We start from the raw sequence: 13,947 nt of genomic DNA on the forward strand, positions 1-13,947 counted from the left end.
TGGACAGGCTTTGGGGAGTCAGGAGGTGAGTTACTCGCCACAGGATTCCTAGCCTCTGACCTGCTCTTGTAGCCACGGTATTTAGATGGCTACTCCAGTTCAGTTTCTGGTCAATGGTAACCCTCAGGATGTTGATAGTGGGGGATTCAGTGATGGTAATGTCAAGGGGAGATGGTTAGATTCTTTCTTGTTGGAGATGGTCACTGCCTGGCACTTGTGTGGCGCAAATGTTACCTGCCACTTATTAGCTCAAGCCTGGATATTGTCCAGGTCTTGCTGCATTTCTACACAGACTGCTTCAGTATCTGAGGAGTCGCGAATGGTGCTGAACATTGTGCAATCATCAGCGAACATTCCCACTTCTGACTTTATGATTGAAGGAAGGTCATTGATGAAGCAGCTGAAGATGGTTGGGCCTAGGACACTACCTTGAGGAACTCCTGCAGTGATGTCCTGGGGCTGAGATGATTGACCTCCAACAACCACAACCATCTTCCTAGGTATGACTCCAACCAGTGGAGAGTTTTCCCCCCGATTCCCATTGACTTCAGTTTTGCTAGGGCTCCTTGATACCATACTCGGTCAAATGCTGCCTTGATGTCAAGGGCAGTCACTCTCACCTCACCTCTTGAGTTCAGCTCTTTTGTCCATGTTTGAACTAAGGCTGTAATGAGGTCAGACGCTGAGTGGCCCTGGCGGAACCCAAACTGAGTATTATTGAGCAGGTTATTGCTAAGCAAGTGCCGCTTGATGGCACTGTTGATGACAACTTCCATCACTTTACTGATGATTGAGAGTAGACTGATGGGGCGGTAATTGGCCAGGTTGGACTTGTCCTGCTTTTTGTCGACAGGACTACCCGGGCAATTTTCCACATTGCAGGGTAGATGCCAATGTTGTAGCTGTACAGCTTGGCTAGAGGTGTGGCAAGTTCTGGAGCACAGGTCTTCAGTATTATTGCCGGAATATTGTCAGGGCCCATAGCCTTTACAGTATCCAGTGCCTTCAGTTGTTTCTTGATATCACGCGGAGTGAATCGAATTGGCTGAAATCTGGCATTTGTGATGCTGGGGACGTCAGGAAGAGGTCAAGATGGATCATCAACTCGGCACTTCTGGCTGAAGATTGTTGCAAATGCTTCAGCCTTATCTTTTGCACAGATGTGCTGGGCTCCCCCATCATTGAGGATGGGGATATTTGTGGAGCCACCTCCTCCAGTTAGTTGTTTAATTGTCCACCACCATTCACGGCTGGATGTGGCAGGACTGTAGAGCTTTGATCTGATCCGTTGGTTATGGGATTGCTTAGCTCTATCACATGCTGCTTACGCAGTTTGGCATGCAAGTAGTCGTGTGTTGTAGCTTCACCAGGTTGACACTTCATTTTGAGGCATGATCTCCTGCACTTCATTGAACCAGAGTTGGTCTCCTGGCTTGATGGTAATGGTAGAGTGGGGGATATGCCGGGCCATGAGGTTACAAATTGTGGTTGAGTACAGTTCTGCTGCTGCTGATGGCCCACAGTGCCTCATGGATGCCCAGTTTTGCATTGCCAGATCTGTTCGAAATCTATCCCATTTAGCACAGTGGTAGTACCACACAACACGATGGAGAGTATCCTCAATGTGAAGACGGGACTTCGTCTCCACAAGGACTGTGCGGTGGTAACTCCTACCAATACCATCATGGACAGATGCATCTGTGGCAGGCAGATTTGTGAGGATGAGTTCAAGTATGTTTTTCCCTCTTGTTGGTTCCCTCACCACCTGCCGCATACCCAACCTAGCAACAATGTCCTTAAGGACTCGGCCAGCTCGGTCAGTAGTGGTGCTACCAAGCCACTCTTGGTGATGGACATTGAAGTCCCCCACCCAGAGTACATTCTGTGCCCTTGCCACCCTCAGTGCTTCCTCCAAGTGGTGATCAACATGGAGGAGTACTGACTCATCAGCTGAGGGAGGGTGGTAGGTGGTAATCAGCAAGAGGTTTCCTTGCCCATGTTTGACCTGATGCCATGAGACTTCATGGGGTCCGGAGACGATGTTGAGGACTCCAAGGGCAACTCCCTCCTGACTGTATACCACTGTGCCGCCACCTCTGGTGGGTCTGTCCTGCCGGTGGTACAGGACATACCTGGGGATGGCAGTGTCTGGGACATTGTAAGGTATGATTCCGTGAGTAAGACTATGTCAGGCTGTTGCTTGACTAGTCTGTGGGACAGCTCTCCCAACTTTGGCACAATCCCCCAGATGTTAGTAAGGAGGACTTTGCAGGGTTGACAGGGCTGGGTTTGCCATTGTCGTTTCCTGTGCCTAGGTCGATGCCAGGTGGTCCATCTGGTTTCATTTTTTTTTTATTGACTTTGTAGCGGTTAGATACAACTGAGTGACTTGCTAGGCCATTTCAGAGGGCATGTAAGAGTAGGCCACATGTAGGCCAGACCAGGTAAGGACAGCAGATTTCCTTCCCTCCAGGACATTAGTGAACCAGATAGGTTTTTACAACAATTGACAATGGTTTCATGGCCATCATTAGACTAGCTTTTTAATTCCAGATTTATTAACTGAATTCAAATTCCACTTTCTGCTGTGGTGGGATTCGAACCCATGTCCCCAGAGCAATACCCTGGGTCTCTGGGTTACTAGTCCAGTGACAATACCACTACGCCACCTCCTCCCTCCTCAATTACAGCAGAAGAGACCGGGGGTACTCGCATTGAGTCACAGTTCCTCCAGGACCTCAGTAGTTCTGGTTTGGAGAGTATCAGCCTCTTCTCAGAGACACCACACCAAGAGTATGAAGATCCAAAATCAGATGGTGAAGGTTCTTCGTCAACAGGCAGTGTCTCTTCGCAATCCTGCGTTTCAGAAGAAGAGGCTGGCGTTGTAAGTACTGAGAAGCAAAGGCTGGCAGTGGAGAGTATTGCCAAGGGGAAATCTCCAAGGACCGGAACCTGCTTGCAGACTCTGGCCAGCATCAAACGGTGAAATCTGGAAACCCAGCAACTGCACAACAATGCCGCGCCTTCACTGCTGCTATCTAGAGAAACACCAGCACCACAGCGAGCCAGAATGGATAGGTACCTCCATGAGGCCAAGTACTCATCCCCCAAAAAGTCCTCGACCTTGAGCCCCAGGCCTTCAGACACAGAGGATGAGGAGAGGCAAAGGATACGCAATGTCCTGAAGAGGCAGAATGCAGAGGAGGAATGACTTGAAGCATTGTCTGTTGGCTCTTTGAAATGAAGTGTCGGAACTCTCCAAGAATGACAAGACCTCAAAAGTGGTCATCCTGAAAGAAGCAACGGCGTATGTTAGCAGGCTAAAGGCAGAGAAAGAAACTGAATGCAGAGAGGGAGGAACTTCAGAAAAAAGAGCTACAGATGAGATATCGATTCCCCGAGCAAGAGTTACCAAACCACCAAAATAGTATATGGACTTTTAAGCTTCTGCACCTGTAAGTTTGGCAATTCCTATCCTTCTACCTTTAAATTTTATAGTCTCTATTCTGTACAACTAGTTTTGATGTTATCTAATTTTATGAGTTTTTACTTGTAGAATACAATCTTATCTTTGGAAAGAAGGGGGATGTTATATGATTGCCTTTAAGATCTTAGTATGCTAATGAGCTCAGTACCAGGACACAGTCAAGTAACTCAAAGCCAGAATCATTCTGCAACTGTGACACCCAGAGTAAGGTTCTGTAAATAGTTAGCTCTGTACTGCATAAAATAGTCTAGCTGTGAATAAATCTGTTTGAGATCTTCAACCAACTGGACTCCACGCATCTCATTTATGTTGCATTAGACAACAGAAAAGAACTCAGATGCTCTCAGATCTAGCCAGTGGCACCTGTTTCAGAGAAAATGTTCGAGATTATTAGAGGCCTATTTCACAACGAAGAAACCCCATCCTCTTGAATCCATTTGAGGGGGAAATTTCCTTTCTTCTTTAATGGCTTTCCCCACACTTAGCACCATTTAACAAGAATGTGGTTGGGTAACCTGCTTTCAGGCCTCTGCCAGTATGACTCTGAAATAAGCACAAGGAAATCAGCTCACTATTCCAATGAGGAAGCACCTAGCCCTTATTCAATGCCTCAACTGCTCTTTTTAACTGAATAGCTGAAGTGAATCACAAGCCTATTTGGTAAAATATTTTAGGTTTTATAAAACTTGAGTAAATTCACTTCACTTACCAAAAATTGTTTTAATTTTTAATTTGAGGTAATATATCCTTAAAAAAAATGCACAATTGTTATTCAGGAATTGAGTAGGAAAGTTGGTTAAAAACAAGAGAGAGAAACTTTAATTTATATAGTGCCTTTAACAAAGTAAAACATACTACATGCTCCACTGGAGCATTACCAAACAAAATTTGACATCAAGCCACGTATGGAGATATTAGGATAGGTGACCAAAAGGGAGGCGGAGAGATTTAGTGAGGAAAATCCAGAGCTTAGGGCCTAGACAGCTGAAGGCAGGGCCGCCAATGGTGGGGTGATGAAAATCGGGGATATGCAAGAGGCCAGAGAGATCTCGGAGGATCATAAGGCCAGAGGAGGTTGCAGAGATAGGGAGGGGCAGGCCTTGGAGAGATTAGAAAACATGGAACAGAATTTCAAAATCGAGGCACAAGGGTGAGAGATAGAAATAAGCTGGTATTACAAACATAAAAAAAATTATGCACAGGAAAAGACTATCTGGTCCATTAAGCCTGTTCCACCCAGTCATGGTGCATAAAACATCATTAGCTACCCCTCAAGATACCAGTATCCATGTAATCTCCTGAGAGGCAAACACACACATAACATCCCAAAGATAATTACAGAAAAAAGAACATTCTGGAACTTCCTTTCCAACTCCATTTGGTAATCGAAAACTAGATCAGCAGATCACTGACGATACTTGTATTATCTATTCTTTCATCTATCTTTTGCAAGATGTGATCTCTGGCCCAGCTGTTTTGAAGCTTTGAAGAGTCAGCCTGAGCTAGCACTTGTTCCAAAGTTCTAGTATCCTCCAGGGAAAAAAAAAATCTAACTCAGGCCTACTCTTGTGTAATTTATACATATGACCACCTGTCTTCTCCAATATATTAATTTGAAAAAAACTATCAATAGGAACACAATCTAGTCTTAACTAATTTATATACTTCTATCAAATCATCCCAAGTTCTACACATGTCTGAAGTGAACAGACACAATCTTTTAAGCATCTGAGTAACTGAAGTTTTGTTAAGCTGGGGTCCTTCTCTGCACCTTTTCAATAGGAGGAAAACCATATTACTTACAAACACTTTGGACAGAATTTTATGTCGGAACGGAGGTCCCATCCACCGGCCAAAAAGTCGGGGCGAGCCCGCCTCCGCTGGGCCTCAAAGCCACGTCGTGATTTTACATGGCCTTGGTGGGATTCCTGCCTCCAAGAGCTGCCAGCCAATCTGCGGGCCAGCAGCTCTTCAGTCCCAGCAGTGCCACCATGAGCAGTGGCTGCTCCTGGGACTGCACCCAGTGAGAAGAGCAGCAATAGAGGCCTCAGAATTGAGATAGGTGTAGGGGCCCTCGCCAGGGACAATCAGCTGAGCCCTGGCGAGGTGCTCTAGCGGGAGTGGTTTGTGCCATAGGTTGGGCCGTCCATGGGGTACAGGATGCCCAATCAGGTGGCTCCCACCCTCCCCACCCCCTACCTTGCAAGGAGGCTGCCAGATTTTACTGGGCAGCCTCCTGAGGTATTGAGCCGCCGTTTACCACTGGTAATATACCAGCGATCTCTGGAGGAGGCCTTTAAGTGGTAATAAATTGGTCACTTAAGGGCCTTAATTGGCCTGGGGCAGGTGAGCTGTTTGTCACCTCCCCAGCCACCCGTAAGATTGCAGCAGGGCGGGAAGATGACGAGAACGGCACTCCCCATCACCCACTCTATTTTATGCCCCCTGCCACCAGCCTGCTCTCGCAGGAGGCTGAAAATTCCAGCCCTTCAATCTCAATCTCAGAACAGTTGTAAAGTTCCTTGTAAGTTAGCCAGCAGTTTTCCAACCATAATTTATACTAGCTATATCAAGATTATTACATATTTTTTCTTCCTCAGTTTTCTCATCTCCCTTCCTGATAATGTTGAATCCTTGCTGGACGTATTTGTCCTCTAGAATCTTGCCCAAGTGGCTATGTGAGAGCCTTGACTGTGAGTTTCAGCAGGCTGTTCAATCACAGAATGTATCACAGCCAAGCCTAATGCTGTTCTCACCCAACAAGCCACACACATTTCTATAATGGATGAACAGTAGCAACCAGGAGTGGGAAGTGAGGCCATTTGTAGTATATCTACTGCAACCCAATTGAGATCAACAATCTCAGCAAAAACCAGAAGTCTAAGCTTGAGGTCTTTCTGATCTGTATGGCTCCATTACTCATTGGATCATCAGAGGCGCTCAAGATTATTCAAGGATTAAAAACAATGAAAAAGTCTTTTAAAATAGATTTTCAATTATACAGAAGTTAAGAATTAACCAAGATTTAGTTAAAAATGTTATACAAAACATTGAACCATTGAAATACTAGGAATGCTAAAGATGTTTTATTAAAGAAGGTGTATGAGATTTTATTACAATCACTGGATCACTAAGATACCTACACAGCATTCATAATCCATCCATAGAAGAAAAAGCAGGATGCACAAGTGGTTACCAGAACTCATGGAACTATACAGCAGCATAAGTCACCAACTTCAGGAAAGAGACATGGGGGATAAAACTGCAGCCAGAGCTTTGTTTTGCTGCATGAATACCTTGAAATCGGCCCCACTTAAATATCTACTGGTTGCAATACTTGAGGCCAGCAATGGTAGCACCAATTCCTCTCATTATTTACCTGTAAAGACAAGTTAATTAGCAGTTATGATGAAAGCACAATTGTAACTGCCAATTTTTTTTGACTCTCACTGAGCCAAAAGATCTAGTGCACAGCATAAAGCTCAAACCTATGCTTTGTATATGGAGTAGTACGTAAATAATTATAGAACCATAGAAAAATTACGGCACAGAAGGAGGCCATTCAGCCCATTGTGTCTGTGCCAGCCAAAAAAACTAGCTTCCCAATCTAATCCCATCTTCCAGCACCTGGTCCATAGCCTCGCCAGCTACATCACTTCAGGAGCATGCCCAGGTACCTTTTAAAAGAATTGAGGATTTCTGCCTCCACCACCATTCCTGGCAGTGAATTCCAGACACCCACCACCCTCTGGGTGAAAAAGTTTTTCCTCATGTCCCCTCTAATCCTTCTATCAATCACCATATCTTTAATTGACCTCTCCACTAGGGGAAACAGGTCCTTCCTGTCTACTCTATCTAGGCCCCTCATAATTTTTCACACTTCTATAAAGTCACCCCTCAGCTTCCTCTGTTCTTTCCTCACAGCTGTAACTTTCAAGCCCTGGCAACATTCTTGTAAATCTCCTCTGTACTCTCTCCAGAGCAATATGTCCTTCCTGGAATGTGGTGACCAGAACTGTACACAATATTCCAGCTGTGGCCTAACCAGCATTTTATACAGTTCCAGCATTACATCCTTGCTTTTGTATTCTATACCTTGGCGAATAAAGGAAAACATTCCATATATCTTCTTCACCACTCTAATCTACCTGTCCTACCACCTCAGGGACCTGTGGACATGCACTCCGAGGTGTCTCACTTCTTCTACCCCTTTCAATATCCTCCTGTTTATTGTGTTTCCTTCGCTTTGTTTGCCCTCCCCAAATGCATTACTGCTCACTTCTCTGGATTGAATTCCATTTGTCACTTTTCCGCCGACTCAACCAAAACATTGATATAATTCTGGAGTCTACAGCTATCCTCTTCACTATCAACTACATGGCCAATTTTTGTGTCATCAGAAAATTTCCCAATTGTGCCTCTCACACTTAAGTCCAAATCATTAATATATACACAGACAGCAAGGGACCCAACACTGAGCCTTGTGGAACATCACTGGAAACCGCTTTCCATTCACAAAAACATCCATCGACTACTACCCTTTGTTTCCTGTCACTGAGCCAATTTTGGATCCAACTTGCCACATTCCCCTGTATCCCATGGGCTTTCATTTTACTGACCAGTCTGCCATGCGGAACCTTGTCAAATGCCTTACTAGAATCCATGTAGACCACATCCACTGCACTGCCCTCATCAATCCTCCTTGTTACTTCCTCAAAAAACTCAATCAGGTTTGTAAGACATGATACAAAAACAAAAAGTGCCAGAAATACTCAGCAGGTCTGGCAGCATCTGTGGAGAAAGAAACAAAGTTAACGTTTCAGGTCTGTGGCCTTTCATCAGACCTGAAACGTTAACTTTGCTTCTCTCTCCACAGATGCTGCCAGACTTGCTGAGTATTCCCAGCACTTTTTGTTTTTGTTTCATATTTCCAGCATCTGCAGTATTTTGCTTTTTAGTAAGACATGACCTTCCCTTAAAAAATCCATGCTATCCCTGATTAGTCCGTGCCTTTCTAAGTGGCAGTTTATTCTGTCCCTCAGAATTGATTCTAATAATTTACCCACTACCGAGGTCAGACTGACAAGCCTAAAATTATTTGGTCTATTCCTCGCACCCTTTTTAAATAATGGTACAACATTTTCAGATCTCCAATTGTCTTGTACCTCGCCTGTATCTAGTCAGGATTTGAAGATGATCCTTAGCGCATCCGCTATTTGCTCCCTAGCTTCTTTTAAACAACCTGGGATGCAATCCATCCGGCCCTGACGATTTATCCACTTTCAAGGATGTGAGACCTTCTAGTACTTTCTCTCTCATTATGCTCATCCTATCTAACATTTCACACTCCTCTTTAACTACAATGTCTGCATCAACCCTCTCCTTTGTGAAGACAGAGACAGAAAACTCATTAAGAACCCTGTCCACATCTTCTGCATCCACACATAAGTTCCCTTGTACATCTCTGGTAGGCCCTACCCTTTCCTTTGTTATCCTCTTGCTCTTAATGTACTGATAAATCATCTTCGGGTTTTCCTTGATTTTACCTGCCAATAATTTTTCATGTCCTCTCTTTGCTTTTCTAATTTCCTTTTTTGCTTCACCCTTGCACTTTCTATACTCCTCTAAGCTTTCGAAAGTATTACGTTTTTTGTAATCATCATAAGCTTTCTTTTTCTGCTTTAACGTACCCTGTAAGCTTCTAGATAACCAGAGGGCTCTAGATTTGGCAGTACCACCCTTTATCTTTGTGGGGATATGCCTACACTGTGCCTGTAGTATCTTGCTTTTGAATGCCTCACACTGGTTTGCCACTAATTTTCCTTCAAGTAGCTGTATCCAGTACACTTTTACCAGGTCACCTCAGTTTCGTAACATTTGTCTCCCCTCAATTTAGAACTTTTGCTCCCGTTTTATCTTTGTCCTTTTCCATGATTATGCTAAAACTAATTGTATTATGGTCACTATCTCCAAAATGGTCACTCGCTGTTGCTTCACCCACTTGCCCAGCATCATTACTGAAGACTAAATCTAGAATTGTGTCCCCTCTTGTTGGGCTTGTTACATACTGGCTAAAAAAGTTCTCTTGAAAGCAGTTCAAGAATATTGTGCCCTTCACACTGTTTGTATCCCAGTTGATATTGGGGTAGTTGAAAATGGCATTACGATCGCTGAATCCCCCACTCTCAACATCCTGAGGGTTACCATTGACCAGCAACTGAACTATAGTAGCCACATAAATACCGTGGCTACAAGAGCAGGTCAGAGGCTAGGAATCCTATGGCGAGTAACTCACCTCCTGACTCCCCAAATCCTGTCCACCATCCACAAGGCACAGTCAGGAGTGTGATGGAATACTCTGCACTTGCCTGGATGGGTGCAGCTCCAACAAAACTCAAGAAGCTCGACACCCTCCAGGACAAAGCAGCCCGCTCAATTGGCACCCTATCCACATTCACTCCCTCCACCACCGACGCAGTGGCAGCAATGTGTATCATCTACAAGATGCACTGCAGCAACACAGCAAGGCTACTCAGGCAACACCTTCCAAACCCACAACCTCTACCACCTAGCAGGACAAGGGCAGATGATGTGTGGGAACGCCACCATCTGCAAGTTCCCCTCCAAGCCCACACCATCCTGACTTGGAACTATATCACTGTTCCTTCACTGTTGCTGAGTCAAAAACCTGGAACTCCTTTTCTAACAGCACTGTGGGTGTATCTACCACACATGGACTGCAACGGTTCAAGAAGGCAGCTCACCACCACCTTCTCAAGGGCAATTAGGGATGGGCAATAAATGCTGGCCTGGCCAGCGATGCCCACATCCCATGAAAGGAATTTTTAAAAAAAACCCAACTATTATGGGTTCTAAAACCTGTTCCAAACGAGTTCCAAAACCTGGAGCTCAAGCTTCTGCAGTCGCTGACACTTCCTGCAGATGTTTGTGTCAAGGACACGTTGCGTCGACGACTTCCCACATACCACAGGAGGCACATTCCACTCTGTCGAGCTGCCCTGCCATTACTTAGTTTTACAAAAAATTGCTTAAGTATAACAACTTACTAGTTATTGCCAATCAGCTTCTTCCCCTGTACTGTGGAGGCTGAAAAGGCAGAAAAGACTGCAACTCAGCCTTACACTCTGTCCAAACAGCACTTTCCAATTCGCAATTACTAATAGATGACAGTAACTAAAACCTCAGTAATACCAACCTTACCACTTACTAGCTACTTGAGGGTTTAAAAATCTTTTTTTCTTGATTCTTTTAAGCTGTTTACAGGCAATAACAGCTGTTACTTACCAACCAGCTTACAGATTTCCCATGATGTCACTGTTAGTTGCACAGTGGTGCAGTGGTTAGCACCGCAGCCTCACAGCTCCAGCGACCCGAGTTCAATTCCGGGTACTGCCTGTGTGGAGTTTGCAAGTTCTCCCTGTGTCTGCGTGGGTTTCCTCCGGGTGCTCCGGTTTCCTCCCACAAGCCAAAAGACTTGCAGGTTGGTAGGTAGATTGGCCATTATAAATTGCCACTAGTGTAGGTAGGTGGTAGGGAAATGTAGGGACAGGTGGGGATGTGGTAGGAATATGGGATTAGTGTAGCATTAGTATAAATGGGTGGTTGATGGTCGGCACAGACTCGGTGGGCCGAAGGGCCTGTTTGTGCTGTATCTCTAAAAAACTAAAAAAAAAAATGCAGCGTGCGGGGACACAAGACACAGGTCCGCCTGCCGACTGTTGCTTTGCTCTTTAGTTAGGTGTAGGCCTCGAGGCCCGCACTCGATTTATAGCTCCTGCTCCAGTCCTCACAGGTCCGCCGCCTGTTGCTTTGCTCAGGTAGTTTATGTTTATTTCACTTGCAAAGGAGCCCCGTGTAATGTGGAACAAAAACAAAAAGTGCTGGCAATACTCAGCAGGTCTGGCAGCATCTGTGGAAAGAGAAGCAAAGTTAACATTTCAGGTCTGTGACCTTTCATCAGAACTGAAACAATAACTTTGCTTCTCTCTCCACAGATGCTATCAGACCTGCTGAGTATTTCCAGCATCTGAAGTATTTTGCTTTTATACCTATGTAATGTGATTTAGATTTGACATATTGGGGAATAAATGCTGGCCTTGGTAATGATGCCCGTAACTCCAGTTTAAATTAAAAATGCAGACTTTGAATTGTGCAATACATTAAATAACTTGCTACCCAAAGATGATTATGGTAAATGTCACTGGACTCAATATCCACCCTCATCACTGCTGCAATGGGGCTGTAATATGAATTACAATATGAAACTGCAGTAGCTCAATGTAGTTTTGATAGCACATTCACCCCACTCCCCCAGTGACCTGGATTACAGAGAACAAGAATTCCAAATCATACACACCCTGACATATCTATCTTCACTGTTCCTGGGTCAATAGCCTGAAATTCACTTCCCAAGACCATCAGTATCACAAGGACTGTAGCACTTCATGGAGAAGACCCATCACCTTCTCAGGAAAACCTGGGCCAGGCAATAAATGCAGACTTGCCGTGCCACCTGTAGTTTGAGCACAACATTTTAAAACATTTGCCTTAACCTCATCACATATGTGAAGTACCACCCTCTCCCCCATTTCAAACGGCTGCTATTGTTTTTTGGGTGGGAAGAGGATTTTTCAGATATTGATTTCTTGGTAGATATCAAGATTATTAAAGTGTCTAATCAAGAATGAACATGGTTGTCCATTATACCACAACATTTTTAAAAACAGAAATTTAAAATCTAATTTCATGAAAAGTATGGCACAATAATACTTAAATAATACACTATCATACTCAGTCAATCGGTATGTTTTGATTCAAATAACACTGATATTTAAGTGCTATAGGCAAAAGCAAGACAGGACAACTTTTGAATACATACAAAGTAATTTATTAAAAATAGGTTGCAAGTGAAATACAGTAGAAATAAGATACTACAGCAGTTCTGATGTTCAGTAAACAGTTTAATAACAGCACTCTAGTGGCGATCACACAAAGAACTCTGTAAACCCAACAGAATCCATGAAAAACTATATGTAAAATACCAGTTTTCCTCCATCAGCTCTGAATACCAGCAGCAGCACAGAAACAATAGCAGTTTATTTTTCATTTATAAAATGACACTAATTTGTTTCAGCTGTTTGTACCATGCTGTTGGTATTCAGGACTCCGGTAATCAGCAAATCATTTGCTCAGCCTTACATACTGCAAACTCCAAACTTATCCTTCATGAGGCGGGGTTTACTCCCATTTTCTTTTTCTCTACTGATTCATGTTACACAGCTGAAATGGTACAACACTCTTCTGTTCCACATATGAAACAGTTTAATAAGTAAAAAAAAATATTTACACTCCAATCTTCATTAGACATTTTAATTATTTGTACATTTCGTATAAAGTGATTCCATTCCTAAGGCAGTGGAAGTCTACTCTATGCTGAGAAGTGTGCATTTATCCCTAAATACAATTATAGACCACAATATTATACAGAAAATTGTTCAATAACTTTAAAATCCAGTTTAGGACACCTAAGAGGAAATTTTGGTTGGAATCATAATTTTTATTAAAATGCACATTGAAGAAAGCTTTTCACTTTTTTGTAAGTAGAATGAGGTCCACACATCCCATTTATTAGCCACAATGCATAGCTGAAACAATTGAGGCACCAGCTGCTGGACAAGAAAAATTCTTTCAATACATTTAAAAGCTTCTACATTACAACAAGTTTACAATTCTGTATTACACCATTTTGTTTCACCATACGCTATCTCCAGGTGTAGTGTACTCTGTATGCCAGAAAAATCAGAACCCTAAAATTGTGAAAGTGACCATTACCTTCATTTTATATTTATTTTAAAAAAAAACATTTAGCAGTGCTCAAATTGTATAGTTAAATTATAATATGCTTGGTATGCAACTCACCAAAGTGGAAGTTTAATTTCCTGCACCCCAATTTACAGTTGCAGGAGTCAAAGATTTAAACACTGTACAACCTAGCATAGAAACATTTTGCACTGAACTTTTCATTGTTATTAAGACACCAATTTTATTTTGTGTTCAGCTCATTTTCTAGTTCCATCAATTTCCGTGATGCCTTCACTTTGTTAGAAATATCCTGTCCATGTGAGAAAAGACGCTGGCGTTCTTTAAATGTTAAGTTTTCTGGGGATCCCTTCACAACCTGTGTTTCTGGGTCTTGGCTGTTTAAAAAAAAATAAAAGTGAAAGTTAATATGCTAGTATCTGTGCAATTATAGTCTATATTTATTCTTCTCAATTACTAGGTGAATTTTTCAGCAAACAGAGTACATCATTTATCACCAATATATTCTGGTGCATACCAGTACCAATTTTAAAATGTCATCTAACTGAGTTTATTTAAAACAGCTTAATATTTTAAATTTCTTCCTTTTTCTACCTTTCAATGCATCAGTTTTCTTTGTT

At 43.1% G+C, this 13,947-nt stretch overlaps 1 protein-coding gene across 5 annotated transcripts in view; it reads right to left on the reverse strand.

The window, feature by feature from the left end:
- Positions 1-13,947, reverse strand: part of afdna (afadin, adherens junction formation factor a) — a 598,271-nt gene that overhangs the window by 304,100 nt on the left and 280,224 nt on the right. For 4 of the 5 annotated variants that reach the window (XM_068044628.1, XM_068044630.1, XM_068044629.1 and 1 more), the window contains one exon: positions 12,373-13,704. The exons of the other annotated variant lie outside the window; for it this stretch is intronic. In XM_068044628.1, the coding sequence (XP_067900729.1) occupies positions 13,551-13,704 (154 nt within the window). In that variant the 3' untranslated portion in view covers positions 12,373-13,550. Of the gene's footprint in view, positions 1-12,372; positions 13,705-13,947 lie in introns of those variants that run through there. 5 annotated transcript variants of the gene reach the window in all.

Source organism: Heterodontus francisci, chromosome 13 (genome assembly GCF_036365525.1).
Source record: "Heterodontus francisci isolate sHetFra1 chromosome 13, sHetFra1.hap1, whole genome shotgun sequence".
Taxonomy (NCBI): domain Eukaryota; kingdom Metazoa; phylum Chordata; class Chondrichthyes; order Heterodontiformes; family Heterodontidae; genus Heterodontus; species Heterodontus francisci.